Genomic DNA, 22874 nt, shown 5'->3' with positions numbered 1-22874 from the left:
TTAATCCCACATCCAGCAATTATGGAGCAACATGAAGATTCATTTGGTGTTGTCTTTGATAAATGAAGTCCAGTGTCCTGCTAGATGTTCCGCTTTGTTCACCAGCTGATCTCTTATTGAATATATCTTGTGTTTGCTGCTGTGCAGGTAGAAGTCGTTGACCCTTTACAGCTGTCTCTCTGAAAAGAGCTGCTGCTGCTGCTGTGGTAACAAATAACCCTATGAGTTAGAATCCAACAAGACAGAACAGTTGTGCTTCTGCTGGTTCATCTGATAATTCTCTGTAGGAGGACAACAACAACTAACCCCTTACCCATGGTCATATTGTTTTCACTTTGTTGTTTGATATGTTATCATAGAAACATATAGAGTAACAGGTAAACCTGGACGGGACATCACAACTTCAGCTCTTTTTAGAGCATTTCCACTCACTGCATTGTTTTTGTTTGGAATGCTCCTTACTTGGGATTCTGTTTGTTACAGAGGACACACACACACAAACACACACAGACGCACATAGTCCGAACGAGGTGTCCTGAATAGCAACTGCTCCTTTGTCCTTGAGAGGAAACAGCAGAGGGTTCAAGCTTTTCCGGAATATGAACTTCTTCCCCTGAATCTGTTGTCTGACCTGACCTGCTTTGCCAGCCACTTAATATCACTACACTTCTCCCACACACACCGATAAACAGTGGTAAGTCTGTATAAGTCTGGGTTAGTGATGCACTCAGCTTTGATGGAGTTAGAATGTCAACAGCATGTGTTCGTGCATGTTTCTCTCATCCACTCACAATGAACATTTTTGCCTAAAATGCTAACTTTATGTTTTTAAATTACATATAAAAATGTCATGTAACTTTATTACCACATTTGTTTACACTGCTCAAAGAATGTGAACACATGTGGTCCAGACCATGAACGGACTGTCACACCTGTACCTGCACCTGTCGGTCCACAAAAACCTCATGTTAATACCAGTGTGTATGTGTGTGTCAAAATGCTATCTGCCCACTGCCTCCTGACTGAACACTAAGATCTACCAACCTCTCTGCAGTGATGAGACAACAGCTTGTGACAGCGATGCCAAATGAAGATGAATGGTGGATAGGAGTTGACCCTTGACCCCAGTGATTAGATATGGGTGCTGTAATTGGCCAGCTGTGTTTTCCATCAACAAGCATTACAGGCCACTTTGCCGGCCAGTGCCATTTGCGGTTCTGCTATTCCTGGAAGCACCTGGAAGCAGCAGAGCCTCCGTGCTTGGTCTCCTCATGCTGCAGGTTGTCTGTGCCTCTCTATCATCAGCAGCACTCCATATCAGCAAAGAATCACTCAGTGGTCTAGTAAATCATAAAGTGGATGAGACATTAAATATAACTAGGAGTTCAGTAACGTTTTTTTATTACTCCTGTCTTTATGGATTGTGTGACTTGGCTCAGAATGGTATGATGTCTCTATAGTATAGTGTTATCTTACATTTTTCATCTTATCAAACTGCTCTGTCTAGAGTGTGTTTATTCAAAGACCTTGCACTCTCTTCATACTCCATATTCCTAGATGTTAAGTGCTATTTTGGGTTGTGATGCCTTGTGAACCTCATACAAACAAATCTGTGTTGTTTCTCTATGACACAGTTCAGGAAGACAGGAAGGCATTGTCATCATCATATTTTTCAATGCATCATTTATATTTACAATAATCACACTAACCCCTTGTGATCCTCTTTTCTTATTAATTCACTTCATGGGCACAAGAGCTGTCAATAATAATAATAACAACAACAATAATAACAATAATAACAATACCAATAATAGATTGTATTAATACAGAACCTTTCATAAATAAAATGTAGCTCAAAGTGCTTTACAATAAAATGAAAGACGAAATAAGAGCAATAAGAACTTAAGAAAGGCCGCACAGAACATTGATTAATTAATGGCTAAAAATTAAAAACAGTAATGTATATTTCCACAGGTAAACAGTGACACACGCATCTCTTTTCTTTCACTTTATATAGTCAGTTACAGACTGCCATTCCAAAACATAGGACGGTTATCAAGCTTTGATAGAAGTGCAAAAGTTACATGAAAACATAAACAAAAAATGAGACAGTGTTTTTCTGACATGTCCACATCCACAAATATAGAAAACAATTTGAAAATACTATAATAGTATTCAGATATCAGATTAACAATAAACGAGCATGTTCAGGAAACTATCAAAAACAATTCAGAGCAGAAATCAGGTACTTACAGCAGGTCCATATCCCAAAATGAATAATGTTAACTGAACATCTCGAAACAGTGTCCATCACAATAATAGTGAATTATCCTTCAACACATTTCCAAGCAGAATTAAGGTGCTTTGCAGGTTCATATCCATAAAAACAAACAGTCAGCTGAATCTAGTAAAACAGCATCCACCAGATTAACAAAAAATGGGCCGACTCATGATACTATCATAAACAAGCCAAAAATAAAGTGCGTATAGCAGGTTCATGTCCATATTTGTTAAAGGTAAAAGGCCCTCAGGAAACTGTTCGAAAATGAGAAATGATTTGACTTGTTGGTAGCATTAGCTAGCGCAGGTTTTTCAGTGGGCAGCTAGACCAGAGCGCAAGTGAGGAGTGGGTTGCGGCAACCAACATAGGTGCGTAACATAAAGACGTAATCATATAGGTTTGGTTGAGGCAACAGTAAAACTCAATGGCTCTGGGTTAGATGTCTCAAAGCATGTCCGTTTATTTTTAATTTTTTCTTACCAAGCTATACTGATATGCAGCCAGTCTTGTGGGCCATAGTTAAATTCAAACGGGCAGTATCCCGCCATGGGGCCACTAGTTGAATATGCCGGCTTTAGGGCATAGCAAGAAAAAGCTGCTCCCCCAAACATTTTGTACTTGTTTTGGGGATATTTAGCAAGCCCTCAGTATCAGACCTGAGAGGATGGTTTGGAACATACTCTGATAAACAGTCAGAGATGTATGAGGGTGCGGTACCATTAAGAGTCTTAAAAACAAGTAAATTAATTATAAAATCAATCCTCAGTGTACAGACGCTAAACCTGGAGTAATATGATCCCTTTTCTTGTTTCTCATTAAAACCCGGCTGCTGAATTTTGCACAAGCTGGACTCAGTATATGGATTTTTTCGGTAATCCTGAATAATGTACATTACAGTAGTCAAATTTCTGTTTTGTCTTTGTTTAATTTGAGAACATTGTTGCCCATCCATTGTTCCACACTGGAGAGGCAATTCATAACTTGATTTGGAGCATCAGAGTCATCTGGCGCTACGGACAGATATAATCGAGTATCTTCAGCATAAAAATGAGAGTTAACACAATGATCACTAATCATTTTTCCCAGTGGTAACATATATAAGCAAAATAATAAAGGATCAAGAAGGGAAACTTGTGGAATGCCGAAAATGTTATCATGCTGTTACGAAATATGGTCACCGTGGCTGGCAAAATATGTTCTGCCAGTAAGGTATGTTTTAGACCAAAGCTATGCTTTTGATACTAATACAACTTTCGAGTCTCTGTAAAATAATCTTGTGATCTAATGCATGTTTTTTCAACTGGTTTTGTCCCAGGGACCATCATTCTGACTAGAAAGTAATCCGCGACCCACTGATGTGCCTACGCACTCGCTTGCCTACGTGTGTGTGTGTGTGTGCTAGTGCATTTGGATAGAAGGAAGTTTTAACATTTGGTTTTCCATGTTGGTTTAATTTTAAAACCTCAAACAAATCTAGATATATCTACTTAATTACCTCAAACAAATCTAGAAAAATCTGTGTAAAAAACAACAAAAACGGTTGATTTTCAGTGCTTAAGAATTGAAAACAAAATTGAATGCAGTTTGTAGTTGAAATGCATCTCAGAACCATATGTACATCAATAGATAACGTTCATGACTTAAATGTACAGACATGTAGCTGACATGTTGAGAGAACGATAAAGTAACGGTGATCAATAACAATCAACATAAACTGGGACAAAGTAATGCAGAATATGTCACAAATGATAATCACCTTTATATTATTTTAGATATATTCTTCTTATTTTAGATATTTTTCACAATATTCAAGAGTAATCTGGAAATGTGTTGAAATATCAAAGCGAATTTCGCGGACCCCTGCAATGCCGTCGTGGACCACCAGGGGGCCGCGGACCCCCGGTTGAAAACCCCTGATCTACTGCATCAAATGCAGCAGATAAGTCGAATAGCATCAGGATAGCTGCATTTTTTGTTATCTGCACTCACTCTAAGGTAATTTATAATTCTCACCATTGCTGTTTCGGTGCTGTGTCCCTTTCTAAAACCAGACTGAAATCTGTTGTGTATATGTTTCATACGTAGGAACTCATCCAACTGTTTATATATGGCCTTTTCCACAATTAGGTGTGGCCTTTTCCAGAATTATAGTTTACTACTCTCTATAAAAACAAAGAAAAAAGTAAGTAAGTATCTGAGTGACAAATAATTGACATCATTAAGAAGCATGTAATATTGATATTTACTCCCACAGTGAGCAGGGGTCAATGAGACTAGGAGTAATGTGTAGGTTGCAAAACAGTGTTCCTGACATCAAACTTATAGATGAATAATACCAATTTTCCACCTTTGCATGTGAATGCAGGTGTTGGGGAAATCTACTACATATGTAAAAACAGTAGAAAAACCCCTTCAGTTCCTAACATGTGGAGGTGGTTGAATTGGCATGAGCATATCTGCAAAGATTATAATGTGAGAGTTGTTATTGTGACTGTGATGGTGGATCAGGGATCATAGGTAGTTTTGTTGGATCATGATGATGAATCGTGACCGTCATGCTGGATTGTGACCGTGATGATGGATTGTGATTGTGGTGGCAGTTGAACGTGGATCTAGATGATGGATTGTGATGGTGGATTGTGATTGTGGTGGCAGCTGATGGTGGACCATGATGGCAGCTGATGTTGGATTGTGATCATGGTGGCAGCTGTTGGTGGGTTGTGATGGAGAATTGTGATCGTGGTGGCAGCTGAAGAGGGGTTTTGATGGTGGATTGTGATTGTGGTGGCGGCTGATTGGGGATTGTGATGGTGGATTGTGAGTGTGGTGGCAGCTGATGGTGGATTGTGGCTGTGGTGGCAACTGATGGTGGACTGGATGCTGGATTGTGGTGGCAGCTGATCGTGGATCTTGATGGGGGATTGTGATGGTGGATTGTGATGGGTGGTTGCAGCTGATGATGGATTGTGATGGTGGATTGTGATTGTGGTTGCAGTTGATGGGGGATTGTAATGGTGGATTGTGACTAGGGTTGCAAAATTCTGGGAATATTCAAAGTTTCCATGGGAATTAACGGGAATTAATGGAAATTAATGGGAATATACGGGAATTAACGGGAATAAATGGGAATATACAGGAATTAACGGGAATAAACTGGAAATGTTGTGGGTAATTTATACTAACTGTATTTACCTTGTCATATACAGACATAAATATAAACATTTTGTTTTGTCATAGGCTGATTTGAGCCCTGAGGAAACTTTGGGCACTTGACTATCTGCTTCTGCATCGTTGTGTCATTCTTAACATAAGTCTTTGGACAGTATTTGCAAATGTACACAGCCTTTCCTTCTACATTGGATGGGGTGAAATGTCTCCACACATGAGAGAGTGCACGTGGCATTGTTCTGTAGAATAAGATGAGAAAAAAGTTTGTTAAAAAACACTAATGCAATGCCAGAGATATTAATAGTTAGCCAAACTATTGCAATCGTCTGTAAACCTATTTTACAATTGATGGGTAAATGAATGGAAATAGGCTGGATGAACAGATGAACAATCCTCAATCAGCATGCTAATATATTTTCCCCAGTAATATCTTACCTGACTAGTCCTGCACACTACAGCAGGCCTCAATCAGCCCTGCTGTAGTGTGCAGGATGCTGGGAATTATCTGTGCATGTGATGGAAGAATGCACAGTGGAGGGTTGAAACTCAACATGCAGCGTGTGCTGCATTCCATACATCTTTAAAATAGAGTTTTGAATGATGTTTTTATTGCTCAGCGTTTAATTTGCGTATTTTTCTTTTTTTTCAAAATTCCCCAAATTCCCGATCTAAACTTCCGATGGAAAGTTTCCGGAGATTTACCGGAAACTTTCCGCCCCTTTGCAACCCTAATTGTGACTGTGGTTGTGGTTTCAGCTGATAGTGGAGGGTCATAAGGTGACCTTCAGTCCACTTGTGGACTCTCTCATATTTCCTAGAAAAATCCTTTACCTCAGAGGAGATGATGCCTGCTTGTTTGTTTCAACTATGCGAGGTGCAGTAAAGAAACACAACAGTACTAAGAGCACAGTACTAAGCCAAAACTATGTAAATTTTAATTTACAAAACAATACCTAAATCTGCTGGACCAAGATGATGATGATAGATGCACCTTAGTTAAGATAGAAAAAGGCTATATGGTTAGAAATTCAATCAAATTATGTCATTACTTTTCTGTTTGAAAAGTAGGCAACACGAACATGGATTGTATTGTTGATCAAATTATTAATGTGAAGTTTCAAGGTTTGTGGGGATGTGGCCTGTGTGAGAAAACCCGGTTTGCTCCTTTGCTTTTGTTGGTGCTGGAATTCGAGCCCCGGTGACCAAGGGAGACGAACTGTGATCTCAGCCTCTGCTACATTTCCGCACTACAAATTAGCAGCTTGCAGGCCGCATTGTTCAGGCAGAAGCCATCTGCCCGGTAGTTCAGCAGGACTCTGTGAGATCCCAGCCAGAATGTTATCATGACTGTTTCCCTCAAATACGGACTACTGTGCCCTGAGAAGAGCCATTCCCTCAAATAAGCGTATCTCTGAGAGGAAAGCTGCTCCCTGGCTTTCATATGCTGTCCTCTCATTTTCACAAGCGGTTGCTTGCTTGTTATGGAAAAATGTGAACTTTTATCCTTGTGCTGTCAAATGAAGTGTGTGGGAGGAGCTGTGCATCACTCAACCCCACTGCACATGTGTGTGTGTGTGTGTGTGTGTGTGTGTGTGTGTGTGTGTGTGTGTGAGAGGCATCTAGAAAAAACATAACCGGCTGTTGAGTGTGTATAGTTGTTAACCAAACTGGGAATTAAACATACAAAGGATTTTGATAAGATGAATCATGGTTTATCGTGAATCTAACAGAAGAGTATTTTCAGAGATCAGAAAAACTCCATCAACTTGGGGAGATTTTGCTGCTGCTGCAGATAAATGAGTATAATCTCCAAAAAATGTAATGACAATGTCATAAATAAAAAAATCTGTAACCACAATGAATAATTATTTTTACTTGTGTGCTAGAACTCAGTCTGTGGCACTGGAGTTGAATATCAGCTGTTGGTAATCTTAAAAATACCATACACAGGACTGGTTTAAATGAATATCCACATGAAATGGGTTTTCAGGTGTGCTACTATAGATACAGGTGTAAACAGGAAGCAGTTTGTCTTCTCTGCAGTTGTTTTTTTGTTTTTGGAAATACTATTTTTAGTATACTATTCACAGCAATGGTGAAAAGTAAGCAAAGGGATGAGGAATAGGTGGGACTGTTACTGACAGTGTTAACAATGCTTATTCATTCCCCATGATTCCTGGCTGAGTGAAGACCCTATCATCGGCTGTGTAATTTTTTCTCCTCTAGAGAAACATGAAGCAGGAACACAATTACTACTCCTCTGTTTCATATGTTTTTTATTTATATTGATAGCAAATCAAACCAACAGGCCAAACCTAGTATATGTGACATCACATGCTTTAGGTTTAATGCTAAATTCAGGTTTAATAGTAGAAACATTTTCCTAGAAAAGTATGGGAACTGTCACAGAACAGGATTTTTGTACTTATGCTGTGCACAAGAATAGACACATCCACTCTAAAGAGGCACCCTTAAGTTAAGCCAGCCTAAAGAGCCATTCAGACAAAAACCTACATGAAGTCTATTGTGAACAATATATCCACTTTGGAGGTTTATCAGATGCCAGAACTCCACCTGGAATGAGTGTGTACAGTCCAGTGTGTACATTTGTACTTGATGCTGGGGTCGAACAAAGCCATACGAAACAAGGTTTTAATACTTCAGTGTCACATTGGATGGACGCAATCAGCCCATATTGTGCTTTATTGATATTGCCCACATTATTTGTGTTACTCCACTCAACTGAACATGACGACACATTAGATGTGTGTTTAGTTTAGATTAGTCATGTTTTAGGGACTTCTATCACAGTTACACTATGGGGACCTGTCATTTTAATGAGGTATACAAGGCTACAGTAACAGCCCCATATTAAAGAAAGTTAGATATCTGTATCAAATTAAATTATGAAGCAGCTTCAGTCACTGTATACATGCTGTGAAAGTATTAAAGGGGTGAATCCAATGCTTCTGTTAGTCTCTCAACTGCAGTCTCTATCAATAGAATTTGAAGATTCACTCAGTCTGGTGGCGACAGGGACACCTCTTACCATACACAGCTCTTGCTGTCCCAGCTGCCTGATGTCCCAAATGGTCCCAAGTTCTGTGACAATGATGTACACCTGCACAGTATTTGTTCATCTGGAAGGTCTACCAACCAAGGAGAGTGAACTGGAGACAGGGGCTCAGCCAGGGTTAAATTGGATCTTTATGCTGCTTACCTGTGAAAAACATGATTCAGCTTATATGATTATATTTAGACTTCTTAAAACCTTTTAAGGACCCGCAGAAACCCTTTGTAGGGAAAACGCAAGCGACCAATTTATTGTGGGCCCAGCAAGGTATCTCCATAGCCACTGTATCCCAAACATGGCAATCTTTAGAGCAGGAGAACGTTAGCTGTGTGTAGCTTTACGGATGCAGTATTGCCCCTTAAAATCAAGGTATATACAAAGCACTATAGGCTGCATTCCCAAACTATACACCACTTCTTATATGTCGCTGTGGGAGTGAAGTTAGTAACAGATGTTTGCATGTATACATTCAGACAACCACCGCCCACCAGTTTGTCTCCAGCTTTCTTGGCTACTACTACAGTACTTTGTGGTTACTCGAGCAATCCCCAAGCCACTGGTTAAGTTCAGTAAAAATCTTTCAATTCCATCCCTCTAAGTCCCAAAGTGCGTTCTGTTATCTTCATCTGGTAGTTACTGCTGCTTGTATGAGAGGGTGTTCACTTTGCCGTTGAGTGTGTAATTTAGAACTGGTATAGATATTTCCTGGTTGTAACTAGCTTGTTTTCACTACTGATCTTCGGCATTGCTTTTTATATCTTTTATTCATTATCTAAATGAATAAAGGATTAAGAAGGTTAAATGTGTTTGCGGTTCACAAGATTGGAACATGCTGCATTATAAAAGAGGTACTCTTCAAGCTTGAGTCTGGAGTCCTCTCACTGCTGTGCATTCACTCTGCCACAGTGATGAACAACTGACCTGTTTTACAGACAGAGAGATGGGGAGACAGGGCATCTCATGGTAACAATGGATGGCGAGGGAGACGGCACAGGTGGGAGGGCAACAAGGAGAAGTGGCAGACACTTACTAGGCCATTGTCTGCCTGGTGTCTGCAACAGACTCACACACATCAGATTCATTGAGGCTCAGGCTTTATAAAGAGACACTGTGACCTCATGCCGGCAGCTCCAACTCGCTTCCCTGTTAATCTTTGACAGATGATGACATTTGTGCTGTGTCAACACCTGAGACATATGTGTTGAACGTGCATACAGCGACCTATATGGGGACTGTTATATTATTATATAATTACACACACAAATACACACTGTCGTCATATGTGAGACTCAAAACAGAAAAAGTCAAATAAAAAAATGAAAAAAAGTTGACAACCAGTCATATTGGCTTTGCAGCTTGTTCCTAATAGGCATGCTCTTAGTCTGGCCAATGGAATGTACAATAATCTGCTCTAGAAAAAGAAAACATTTTGATTGTTTCAGGTTTCGTCAAGTCCACCTTTAAGGCTAACATACAGCACACACAGAGACTAAACAAGTTTTCAGATATTAATAGTGTAACTCGCAAAAGCAGGAATGAGCTTGAGCGGGTTGGCCACACTGGCTGCCTGTGCGACGCGTGACATCTGTGCCGCTGACCTTCTGTGTCTCACAGGCGTCTGTTGGTCAGACAGGGAGCCTATCTGCTGCTATGTGAGGTTTTTAGTGTGACTACTGTTTACGAATAAAAGTAGGGCTATATACTCAACTAAACTAAATGCCAGGACACTGTGCTATGAAGCTGTGCATCTTTTGGTCATGCAATAACAATAAATACCTTGTTGAAAACAATTGAATGGATTTAGTCGATAGAAACTACGAGTATTTATGTTTGTGACTTATTTGACAGATATAGACATTGAAACTGTCTAGTTTGCTCTGAACCGCGTGCAGTACAAAGGAAAAATAAGCAAGACCTCAACTCTCTAGAAGAGCAGTGTGGCTCAGGTGCCTGAGACGCAGTTGATAACATGGGCACCTTAAGGAAAACCAAGACATTCCGCAACGCACACACAGCCAGTTCTGGATCCAAACTTATGCAGTCTGGGCATGTCAGGTTATGGCAGGTGGTGAACAATGAACCTGAGGCGCAGGGAAACGGTTTATAAGTCAAACAGCACCTTATAAGTGGCAGGCTAAATATATCAAGGTATAAAATCAGAGAGCAGCTGTAGTGTGACCATCACTGTGGGGGACATGCTTCAGCGGGGTTGTGATTGGGGTTGTATAACTTCAGTCTTGTGGTATTCACAACCTGGGACCTCAACTTTTTCTGAAAGCTCTGAGTTCATAAGTTCCGACACATTTGCGGATGTTTTAATATTAATGGAGTTGAGTTTTGTGGATGGCCACCTCCAGAAGGTAATTTCAATATTCATTGTCTTATTTAGCTTGGTTCGGTTTTGTTCTCCACCAACTTGACTATGCTGCTATGATAGTGTGGCGTCATTCACAAAAAAAGTTCATACTTGAACGAATTGTACATTATTTTGATTTTTCTGGTTGTTCCATTGTAATTTTCATGGTCATAGCACACGCGTATGACAAACTTTATAACAGACTTTTCTGGATTCTTTACCCCACTGCTCTGCTTTCACACTTTCTCTGATCCATGGCCATTTGCATAATTCTCCCCTCATCAAAGTGCAGCAGTTTAATGATATTTCCTGGAAAATAATCTGGTGAAGTTTTAATGTACAGACTAAAATATGTGTGGGTGAACACGTAATAGCTGAAAAAAAAAAAAGAAAAAAGAGTGCATTTTCCCTACCTAACCATGTAGGAAAAAACATTGAGTTGCATCGCGGCATCTATTGCACTTCTCTCCGTCCTGGGAGAGGGATCCCTCACATGTTAAGAGTTAGTTTTTCCTTACTCCTGTTGAGGGTTACGGAAAGGGGATATCACACCTTTTTAAGCCCTATGAGACAAATTGTGATTGGTGAATATGGCCTATACAAATAAAATGTTATTGATTGATTGATTGATCAAGTTAAGGCTAAATCATTATTTTCTGTAAATGCAGTAATATAGTCTTCCAGATAACTTAAAATTGTTGTTTCCTATCGTTACATTGCCTAACAACTCTGTGTTCTCTCTTTTCTGTTACGAAAATATTGTTCACGCTCTTTCAGCAGGGGGCATTGAAATACTGAATTTAGCTCACATTAATCTGCAGACAATCTGTATAAAATGAAAGCAGCATCCTCTCCCTTTTGCCTTTACTCCCTTATGCCCTACAGTGTGTCTGTCCAGTGTTCAGGGCCTAATTCCCTTGATGAGATGTAGAGCATAAACATTTCCCTGGCAATTAAAAACTTGATCATGTGAGCAGAAGCAGCTGCCAGTCCAAAGCTGTCGGGGCACTGCTGTCAGATGTCAACGACAGCTCAGGGGCAGGAAGTGGCACCATATATATATATATATATATATATATATATATATAAAAGCTACAGAGCCAAGCAGGTTTACATATTCAAGGACACAATCTTACCTGCAGCCAATCACCTTTTCTGCGGAGCGAATGATGAGCGCATGATGTGAACACAATATCTCAAAAACTATTATTTTCAAATGTGAATTTCTTAATTTTGTTTTACATATGTTCTGTTGGACTCAAGTAAGATCTGAATAGATTTTAGTGGTCAACGGTCAACATTCAAGGTCAAGTGACCTACTAGGGATGTCACAATATCAAAAATAACTCAGAGATGTATTTAGTCCTGGGACCATTCAGTGCTTTTTAGACAAGTAGTACGATTTTATAATCGATTCTTTGACACACAGGAATCCAGTGAAGTGATTTTAAGACAGGTGAGATATGGTCCATTTTCCTGGTGTTGGTAAGGACTCTAGCAGCATCATTCTGAACCAGCTGCAGTTGCCTGATTGCTTTTTTAAGACCTGTTAAGACATCTTATCTAACCTACTGAAAAGAAATGCATGAAATGAAACATCGCCTTAGTTCATGCAGACATAGTAGCTGTCATAAGCTGTCAGCTACTGGTTTACGGGTGCTCGTCGGTCACACACCAATCACTACCCATTCTCTCAACAAAGCGGTCCCTTTAAATACAACTTGCCTCCACCACCCCAGCCTCCACCTTTTAGTACTGAGTCCAAACATGATTTACGACATTCCTGTATCAGGATTTAATACACTCTGATACAGAGTTGTGTGTCATCAGCACAAGTATGGTAAGAGATGTCATAATATTCCATAATCCAAGCCAGAGGGAGCATGTCGATTTTGAATAAAAGTGGCCCGAGAATGGACCCTTGAGGAACTCCACATGTAATCTTGTTCGCCCGGATTCATAATTACCAATTGAGGCTAAGTAGTCTCAATCCTGTAAGTAAGATTTGAACCAATTTAGCACAGTGCCAGTAAGTCCCACATACTTTTCCAGTCTGTAAAGTATCATGTTATGATCGACCATGTCAAATGCTGCACTGAGATCCAACAATGCTCCGGTACAACCATTTCCCTCCTCCAAAGAAAGATGTTAAAAACACAGGCTTCAGGGTGCCCTGAGGCCTATATTTCCTCTTGCCAACCACATTTCCTGCCTGTATCTCTCTCCGCTACAGCTATCAAACAAAAGCAAAATAGTGAACAAAAATATAACCTTTTAAAAACACCAGCTAAGAATGAATGCAATGCCAAAAACAGGGAGAAGAAATGTGTTTAGATATGAATGAAGACTCATTCTGCCTGTTTGAAGCAATTCCGGCACCAATTAATCACCTGCTGCTTTTCATTCAACCTTAGTGAAGCGCTGTCCCCCCACCCCTCTCCTTTTCTTCTAGTCTGTACCTTCTCCCTTCATCTCTGACAGATGAGAAGCAGAGCACATAGGAGGTGCCACATCGTGCTGAACCGCGCCATCTGAGCTGGCAGCACAGCAAACTGTCCAAACAACCTTTCCCAAACAGTCGGCCTTTCCAGCTCACCCTAATTGGTTGCAAATGGCTTTTAGGATGAGCCATTGATGGCTATGAGGATTTTATATACACAAGGCTCATGCTCTTTAAAGCACCAATACATTTGTTGTCATTTGTTATATTTTCCTTCAATTAAATGTTTTCTTTGTTGTCGATGTGCAGCTCATTCAATACTGTTTGGTCAGTTTTTAAAGAGGGCTCAGGTTACTATTTCATGTTTGAGTATTGACTGTGATGGGATGATATATTTATCTTCTCTTCTAATCCCAGTCATCCTGGAGTGGCCCTACAAATAAAATGACAGCGTTCCTTTGTCAGAGATCAGACAAACATAATTAAGATGCACTGATGTGTGTTGGCCTGGGTAATTGGCTTCCAGTAAACATGTCTGTGTCTCTTCATGGTGCACAATGTGGCACTGATTTGGCTTTTGTCACAATGTTTCAAACTAAGTGAAACCTCATTGATGAGGATCTGTGACGTTAATGTCTTGAATTCTTCAAAGATGTTAATTATCTGAGAGGAAGTGTTTTATGGATTGAAAGCAGGGTAACAAATATGTGTGTTTACGAATTCCTTTTAAAATACTTATGTTTGCACTTGTGGTATGTAAGTCAAGGACATTTGCTGTTTTCTGATTCTGTGAACAAATTTGTATATGTTCTGGTCTTGGAACCAGTAATTTTTGTTTCTGGGGTGTGTATATTCTCAGTGACCAGGTCTGGGTTATGTCCTTGTGCAGGATGTGGAGGCTGGGAGCCATGTCTGTGTGTTTGTGTATGTGTCGCCCACTGCTGCTATGTGTGCCAGCTTCTCATTCCTGCTTGGAGCCATCAGCCTCCACTCAGTCAAATCTTGCAACTGTAGTCACTACTAGTTTTGAAATACATCCTGAGAAACTTTGGAATCTAAACAAAGAAATTCTGGTTTCATATTTTCTTCAGAAGTTGTTCAAGTGTATGTAGGCAACTGAACTTGCTTGTGTGTCTTTAAGACGTTTCACCTCTCATCAAAGAGGCAATGCTAACTGCATAATGGGAGGTTTCAGGTATTTAACTTGTGTGGGTCTGTACCTGTGTTGAAAGTCGTTATGTTAAACAGGCAGGTTGGTGACCCCCCCCCCATCAGTTGTGGGTCTTGGGGTCCTCTGAATCAAGGTTTGAAAGCCTGTTGATAACTTTAACTTGTAGAGCGACCCTGCCATTGTGTGAATCAGTAGTGTCACTGGAGTTGGGGTGTGGACGGGTGTTGAGCTGTCTGGAGAACGAAGGACAATATTGTAGGTAGCTGACAGTTGGGTTATTAAACCACCTCCTCTGTTAAGTGATGCTTTTTCCTGGTTGACAAAGATGGCTTATTTCACTCATTTCTCAAACCATCTGTCTTCTCTAGCCAAAATACACACATTACCATCCTCAAAGAGTGTCCCTTGTCCTTGAGGTGTAAGTGAACTGCTGAGTCCTGGCCTGAGGAACTGGCTCTCCTGGGCTGTGCCATCTGTTTATGTAGTGGTTGCTTAGTTTTCTGATGTGTAGGTCTGAGTAATCTTTGCTGTTTTGGACTGGATAAAGCACATTGTACTGTGTATATCTGGATGTTTTGTCCTTAACGTGAACAAGATCCTCTGTGCATGTGTGAACCAAAATTTCAGAGTGAGAGGGTCAGAATTATCTGCGGATTTTCTCCACCTGCAGACCTTATAAAGTCCATAGAAAGTGCACAAGAGGGGATCCCCGCTGGATTCACCACGAACGTCAACACAAAAATGAAAAATAAAACAAATATCCTTGAACTGTGCTGGATGTCCTCCACAAATTGCCACTGGGTATTTCGCAAACTGCATGGAAGACACAGAAATTGTAGGAAAACAAATGAAATGCATTGTGAATCAGGGTTTTTAACCTGAACATAATTTTCTGCTTATTGTTCTGTGGAAATGCTTTCATATGGGTGAAAACCACTTTTCTTATAAACCAATACCAAAATCTGTGACAGGGTAATATCAGCCGATAAAGTCAGCCGATCAATTAGTCTGGCTCTAGAAGTAAATTCTTCAAACATGGGAAATTGTCACATTCAGTTTTGTTAGCCCAGGAGGAAGAGCAGGTCCTCTAGAAGGGCCGCGTTTTATCCCCTCCCCCTCCAGTCTGCATGCCATAGTGTCCTTGGGCAAGACACCGAACCCTAAATGCCCCTGACAGGTGTTCTGTCAGGGTGAATAATGAGGGATAGAATAAGCACTGTGTATTGTATTGTTGTGTGAAGACGGGTGTCAATGGGTGAATTAGACTTATGGCACCTTGAGTGGTCTTAAGACCAAAAGAGCTCTATATAAATGCACTCCATTTACCATTCAATTTAGTGTCTCATAATAACAGCGTGCTATTACATAGGGTATTTTACCTTACAAAACAATTACTATTGGTTTTTAAGTCTAATTCGTTTTATATATTAGTAGACTTATTGTACTTCAAAAGAAAACATAAACTCTTGAACAGTATAATGCAATGGAGCCCAATAATCAAACTAACACTCTATTTGGTTTTAGAAAGATACAGAGAATAAGATGGTCCATTTATCCAGAAGCCCAGAGGGCACATACCTGCACCGTGTCATCCTCAGTACAGAGGGAGGAGAAGGATTTGGGCCACAGTCCTCCTCACTGCCTTGCAGATTTCCTGCTGTTCACACGGAGGGGGTGGACTGTTTGTTTAAGTGGCTCTGCATGGCAACCACTTGTGAGTGGCTCCAGTGAAAGTCTCCACTTGCTCAGCTTGGAGGGGATTGTTGGGGTGGGGGGCAGCATCCATACATGAGTACACACCAGCAAACACTCATCTCCTTGCTCATCCTTCATCCAAACTTACCCCACCACTCCACTGCAATGCTGTGGGTATTACATGTGTTGCAGAATAACATAGTTACCTGCGGTAAGGAATTCTTTTGACCAAAAGAGGAATCATCTTCATCAACATCACTCTCTCTCCAACTCCTGATACGATAAAGTACTGTCACTGGCCACTTGATTAAACCTCTGACTCCATACCCCGACAATGTTTAATGTCTGCTTCCTTTAATGTCTGAATAGTGTTCATATTGGTGCATAGAGACACCAGGGGCCGATGATAGCTCTTATGTCTTCACATCGCTGATTAGATTTTCCACAAGAATACAGAAAACCACGTGATTGTTCCGAGAGTTGGCTACTTAAAAGATAATTGGAGCCTCATTGATGAAATCACCTCATCCTCTGTCTTTAAAATTGCATTTTTAAATTTCATTGTAAAACCAGTCCTCTTCTCTTTAAAATTATATTTAGAAAATGTTGAATTGTCGTTTGTAGGCATTATTGTTAATATGCTTGATTATTCTTTATCACTGTATAAAACATCTGCTTTAAACTTTATTTTAGTAATATCAATTGATTGACAGGAAGGGCTTCATTACACACCAAAAAACACTGAGAAACTTTGACCAAACCAGTTGCAATTGTATGTTTGCAATGATTGATGATCTATGAAAGTACAAGTATGCTCAACTGCAGAAAACTGCAGGCTAATGACAACTGAATAATGGTACTGGAGCAATCGACAGACCAATTCTTTCTCTCCCAGTAACACAGCCTTCGTTCTCTTTCAGACATGGATGAGTGTGAAAACGATTACAACGGGGGCTGTGTCCATGAATGCATCAACATACCAGGGAACTACAGGTGCACCTGCTACGATGGATTCATGCTGGCCCATGATGGACACAACTGCATGGGTAAGAACAGTCCTGTGTGTGTCTGTGTTAACAGAGCTCCATTCGCTCCAACTTTTAAATGACTCTTATAGGCTGTGGTTAAAAAATGGTGTTAAGAATAAAACCCCATTAATGTATTTTGTATGTCTTATTTTGGCAATGGCAGGATCTTTGGTTTAAATTTGCTTTAATGTGTTTAATGTGTTTAAAATCAATGGATTTTTTGTACAATCGTCAATGGTCAGTGGGATTTGTTTATTGTTTCAAAGATCAAGCACTTTCCATGTGTTTTCAGTCAAATTCAAATGAATGGTCGGCCTGTGGTAAATTATAAATGTGTGTTTGTTTTGCAGTCTGTTTAAATATGCGTCAATCTTCATCTGTCCATGTTGTGTATTGGTGAGAATCTTTGTGGGTGTGTGAAGTATCTAAGAATCTGTCTGATTCACTGTATGAATAGATATGTCAGTCTGTGCTGAAGAGAGTATGCTTGAGGTTGCGTGTGTGTGTGTGTGTCAATCTCTTAAGCCTGTCAGGCTCAACTTGCCTTTCACCCAGAGTTCGTCAGTCATCAGGTAGAGGGTTTCCATCATTTGTGCTTTTTTATATGACAGATCCAACCCATCCAGTGCTGTGTTAATGTGTCAGTGTCAGCCAGACTTCTGTATTTTTCCCCAGTACAAAATGTAGTCCTGCAGGGATGTGCTCAAACACATTTCATCCCTTAGTCCTCAACTGCTGACTGACATGAGCAAAATAAACTTAGAGCATAAGAAAACATGTCACTTTGGACACTCTGTGTCTTTGGTGGGATATGCTTTGGCATTCGTAAGTGTTGTAGCTCATGCTTTGAACCTTTTGAAAGATTGAAAGACAGTTTAAGTGCTAGCAGCCAGCTGTACAGAATAGCTATAGAGCTGTGAATTCACTCTAAATTAATGACTTTAAGACAGCTGAATGTCAAAGATAATGCTTTGAAACATTAGTTTAAAAAACAATGATGAAAAGGTCATTACACCAAATGTTAATTCACATAAACTGAGAATACAGGAGGTTACAGTGCTAAACAAAGTGCCCTATAAGACAGGACTAGACATGTTTTCATAAAAAAATTAAATCTCTGACCCTGTAAGATGTAAAATATATATAAGATGTTCAAGTCACTTTGTTAGCATGTCTTGCATTGGACCGGCTGGTTATCGAGCAGCACAAGGTGAGTCAGAGGTGCAAGCAGGCTAGCGAGTGGATCCGGTCTTTATACTGGGCAAAAGTAAAGGTGATTGAAGATTGTGGGGGATGCATGCAGTTACAGCTTCATAACAGAAGGGTTAATATGTCCTTCAATTTCAAATGGTCCAACGAAGCCGGGTACCAACTTACGTGATTTCACTTGAAGGGATAGATCTTCAGTTGACAACTACGCCTTCTGTCCCGGCTAGTAGTTTGGAGGCTAGGTCTGGCAGTGGTCAGAGTCAAGGCATTAAATAGAGTTGCCCTAGCCTCCCTTCAGACACGGCAAAAGTGGTACAGGTCAGTCTACTGCTACTTCTTTTTCTGCTTTCAATGGTGTTGAGCTGCTGAGGCAGTAGTGAACTTAGTCCACCCAAGGTAAGTGCATGCTCTAGAACGTGGGATGGCATGCAGTTATCCAACTTAACCCAAACTTCAGGTCCTGATTGTCGCCTGGTCTGTCCATTGTTCAGGGGGGGATAACCTGAGGACAGGCTAGCAGAAGCCAACAGTTGTTGATGGTGGACTAGTGTATGAGAGAAATTCTGCTAGCCATGGCATTCGACAGCAATTGGACAGACCTGGGTTGGTCTGTTGGTTTGTTGCACCATCTGAAATTATGCCTGGTCTTTGTTAACCGTAACTTGCCATTCAAAATCCAAACTGTTAGTCATGCTAGAGGCAGGTGTTAGTCAAAATTAGTGCAATTGATGCTGAAAATAATAGGTAAAATTCGGTTTAATATTAACTACGACTAAAATAATAATAATGACAATTAACTGCTAATTAAAAGCCATACTGCTAACTTCTAACTCTCTTTTGCAGTTGACACCTTCCTCTCTCGCTCTCTCTCTCTCTCTCTCTCTCTCTCTCTCTCTCTCTCCCTCTCTCTCTCTCTCTCTCTCTCTCTCTCTCTCTCTCTCTCTCTCTCTCTCTCTCGCTCACTCTTTCACCCACTTGCTATGCACACCAATACACACTTATCTATCCATTATGGAAGTTCAGGGGTCGCCAGCATGAACCTACCTCTACCCCATAGCACAAGCCGTCGTGTCCCTGGCAAGGTACTGAGCCCCAAGTGTGCCAGTGACATTTTCCACACACATTTGCACATGTGTATAATAATATGTGCAAATACCTGATCTCATAACAGTGAAAGCTGAGTCAAGGGCAGCTTGACAAGCACTCTTTAGAGGAAATAAATAATTTTCTGGTTGAATTCGGTTTGGATGAATGATTACTTTGGAGCCATTGAAAAATTCATCAGATGAAGCCAATATTAACAACATTGAAGAGGAGTGATATAGAGACTCAGATCCCACAGGTCAACTTGTGCTAAAAGATATGGATGCAACTTCTACACCCAGGACTTTTCAAGAAATAGGGGTGAGCAATGGTGTTTTATGCCTAAATATCCGCTGACATCTTTTGGCGAGTTGCATTCAGGGACTGTTTGAAATGCTAATTTCCGCTATATTAGACACTTCTGGTGGACGTTTAGGCTTGAAACACAGTGGAAATGACCTTGTTTTCGAGTCGAATTTGAATATTGCGGCTTGTGGACACTTTGATGACACCACACGAAGAGTATTGAGTTTTTCTTTTCTTTTATTACGTCTGAAAATAGGTCACTAATTTCTTTAATTGTATTGAATTCAGCTGCTACACTGTTTATCCCTGAGTCTCCAAAAGTGCCAAAAGAGCCTCCCCATCGTCATAGGGGTGAGTACTAATGAGTGCATTTTCATTTCTGGGTGAACTATCCCTTTAACCAGCAGCTTAGTTGTTTAGAATACGTTACAATGGTGATGTAAGATGTTAGAAGTAAACTAGCCGCAAATAGCCGCAAATCCCGCTTTGTAGTATAGGCTCCTCTAAGTTTTAGTTCGTTAGTAAAACAGCAGTCCAACAAATCTGTTTTAGTCCAGATGTTTCCCTGAAAGACATGCTGGTGGTGGTGATGTTGTACCAGTGATTTAGTTTCTTTTGGTTGAATAAGAGCTGGCTGTGGCTAAGGGGGTAAAGTGGGATTTTACTAATGAGAGGGTTGGTGGTTTGAGCCCCGGCTCCTCAATTCCTTGTACTTGGGTAAGACACTGACTTCCTGACTGCTGCAATATGACATTTAGTGGCCACATCTAATTATCTACACCAGACATGTCAAACTCAAGGCGTGCAGGCCTCTTCCGACCTACAGGACAATTATATCAGGCCTGCGATAAAATATCATGTGTCTATCTTTACACCGGTAAATAGGACGAACACTTTTTTTTTGTGAAAAAAAAGCGCCATAGGCCGTGCCACTGTACGCAATGCTTGACGCACACGGAGTGTGCTAGCGCTCCACTCCCTCGCAGAGTATTTGATGATATTAAATAATTTTTCCAGCGTTCCAGAGATCCCAGTGCCTGCCTCAAGTTCCCGTGTCTCTGAGGCTTATCTCTCTCTCCCTTTTTCATTCTGTCTTTCTCTCGCCATCTCGCATCTCGAGAGCCAGGCAGCATTCACGGACTCCACTGATCAAGCCATGGTGCGCAATGCCTGGCTCAACACTAACAGAACAAGCGACCCTGCTCAACCGCCTTGTATTTGGTGTTATTAAATTATTTTTCCAGCGTTCCAAGATCCCTCTGACAAGATTTCTCTGTGATGAAGATGAACAAAAACCCCACACAGGAGTAGTCTCACTGATGCACACCTTCACTCCATTTTGAAGGTTTCCATAGCACAGAAACTAACTCCAAACATTAATGAAATGGCAGCCAAGAAAATAGTAAATAGTTACTACTTTATGTACTGCTGAAGCAATGTATCACATTTTATGGTGTGATCATGTTATGCAAGTACACTTTTATACTTCATCAGAAATTCTAATGAATGTAGTGGAGTAAAGAGTAAATTATTGCTGTATGAAATGCAGTGGAGTACATTACAAGTATCAGAAAAGTGGAAATATCTGAAAACTTAAGGAATGCTGCTCTGATCGATTATTTTTAATCGCAGCTTTTAAATCTTTTAGTAGCAGCTCTCACAAACACTGTGGCCGTGTGTCACTTACTTACAGTTTGCCGATAATGTTTCATGCGACAACAACAAGGGCTAAGTCAAAGCCCGGCAAAGACATATTGTAACAGTCCTTCTCTTCCTCTGGCAGTATAATGCTGTTTGCATAGCAGCATTCTGGTAGTGCAGAATATCCACATACCAGGTAGCAACCAGGCCTCAGAGAAGCTTTAATGCTTATTTCCTGTTCGTTTCAATTAAAACTTTTTTGGAATCATTTCAGTAAAAAAGATAAATTGATACATTTTATTTAGAAATAAATAGAAAAGACAGATAGGATTCTGGCATTCAGTGGAGGGTACGTTCCTGAAAATGTGGGTGTATTTCAGGTATGATGCATGTTTAGTAGGACTAGTCTATATTTAGCCCACTTTGAGGAGATATAGCACCCTTTGGATTGGGTTATGCGTTCCTACGTATTGAATCACAGATAGCGTACCATCACAAGCCCCTCTCAAGCTTTGTGTTTACTGTAATCACAAACTGTTGAGGATAAATAGTACCCTATGATACATAGTAATCATATAAACAGAACAGCCTGTAGTCAAACTGCTGTTTAAGCTAATCTCCGACCTTCATCTTCTCACCGCCCATCAACCCAGGATCTCAGTGTTTGTTACAATGTCTCGCTTTCAAAAGTCTCGTTCAGCAGGAGATTTACTGGCCGAGGACTCACTGCTCTCACACACACTCCCTCTCTTATCCTATCGACACATGTATGCATGAAATGAGTACTGGCAGCATATGTACCTACTACCTCCACAGACAGAGAAGAACTCAGCTCTCATATGACATACTGTCATAACATCATACATCACTGCTGTGGCTTCAATCAGCTGTGATGAGTTCAAAGATGCTGAAAATGAAAATCAGATGTCTTCCTGTGGAAATGTAGAACATGCGGTAATCCCTTCGGACTCATTGATCATAGCTGGGAATACAGTACAATATCAAGCCCTGCCACACATCTATCTTCAGGACACATCTGTTGTTGTCCCCCTCTGGGTTTAGGTCCCTTAGTTTGACACCAACAGTGGGAACAGATTCTAAAGATAAGTTGGAGAGAATATTTGTATGTCAGCTGCAGTGCAACAGTTCAATTTGAAAACAAGCTGTTTTGCTGTCAAAGTGCACACTCAATTTAGTTCTAATTTTTCTTTTCCATGCTCTGGGAAAAACAGTAAACATGTTGTGGCATTGAATAGACGCAGAGCATGATATTGAGAGACCTCAGAACCTTGTGGTGCTCTCTGTTAGGCGTGGATGACAAATTAGACTTTGATAAAAAAAAGTCACATTGCGTGAGTGTGCAGAAAGTCACTCCATCAACTCCCAGATGCACTGTGTCAACAACTTAGGGCACAAATTGATT

The 22874-nt window shown here is 40.5% G+C and overlaps 1 protein-coding gene across 3 annotated transcripts in view; it reads left to right on the top strand.

Moving 5' to 3' along the window:
- The window catches only part of scube1 (signal peptide, CUB domain, EGF-like 1), a 100059-nt gene that overhangs the window by 7303 nt on the left and 69882 nt on the right, over positions 1 to 22874 (top strand). For all 3 annotated transcript variants that reach the window (XM_061072734.1, XM_061072716.1, XM_061072725.1), the window contains exon 3: positions 17105 to 17230. In XM_061072734.1, the coding sequence (XP_060928717.1) occupies positions 17105 to 17230 (126 nt within the window). The remainder of the gene's footprint in view (positions 1 to 17104; positions 17231 to 22874) is intronic.

Source organism: Limanda limanda, chromosome 1 (genome assembly GCF_963576545.1).
Source record: "Limanda limanda chromosome 1, fLimLim1.1, whole genome shotgun sequence".
Classification (NCBI taxonomy): Eukaryota; Metazoa; Chordata; class Actinopteri; order Pleuronectiformes; family Pleuronectidae; genus Limanda; species Limanda limanda.
This window is presented reverse-complemented; position numbering and strand designations above follow the sequence as displayed.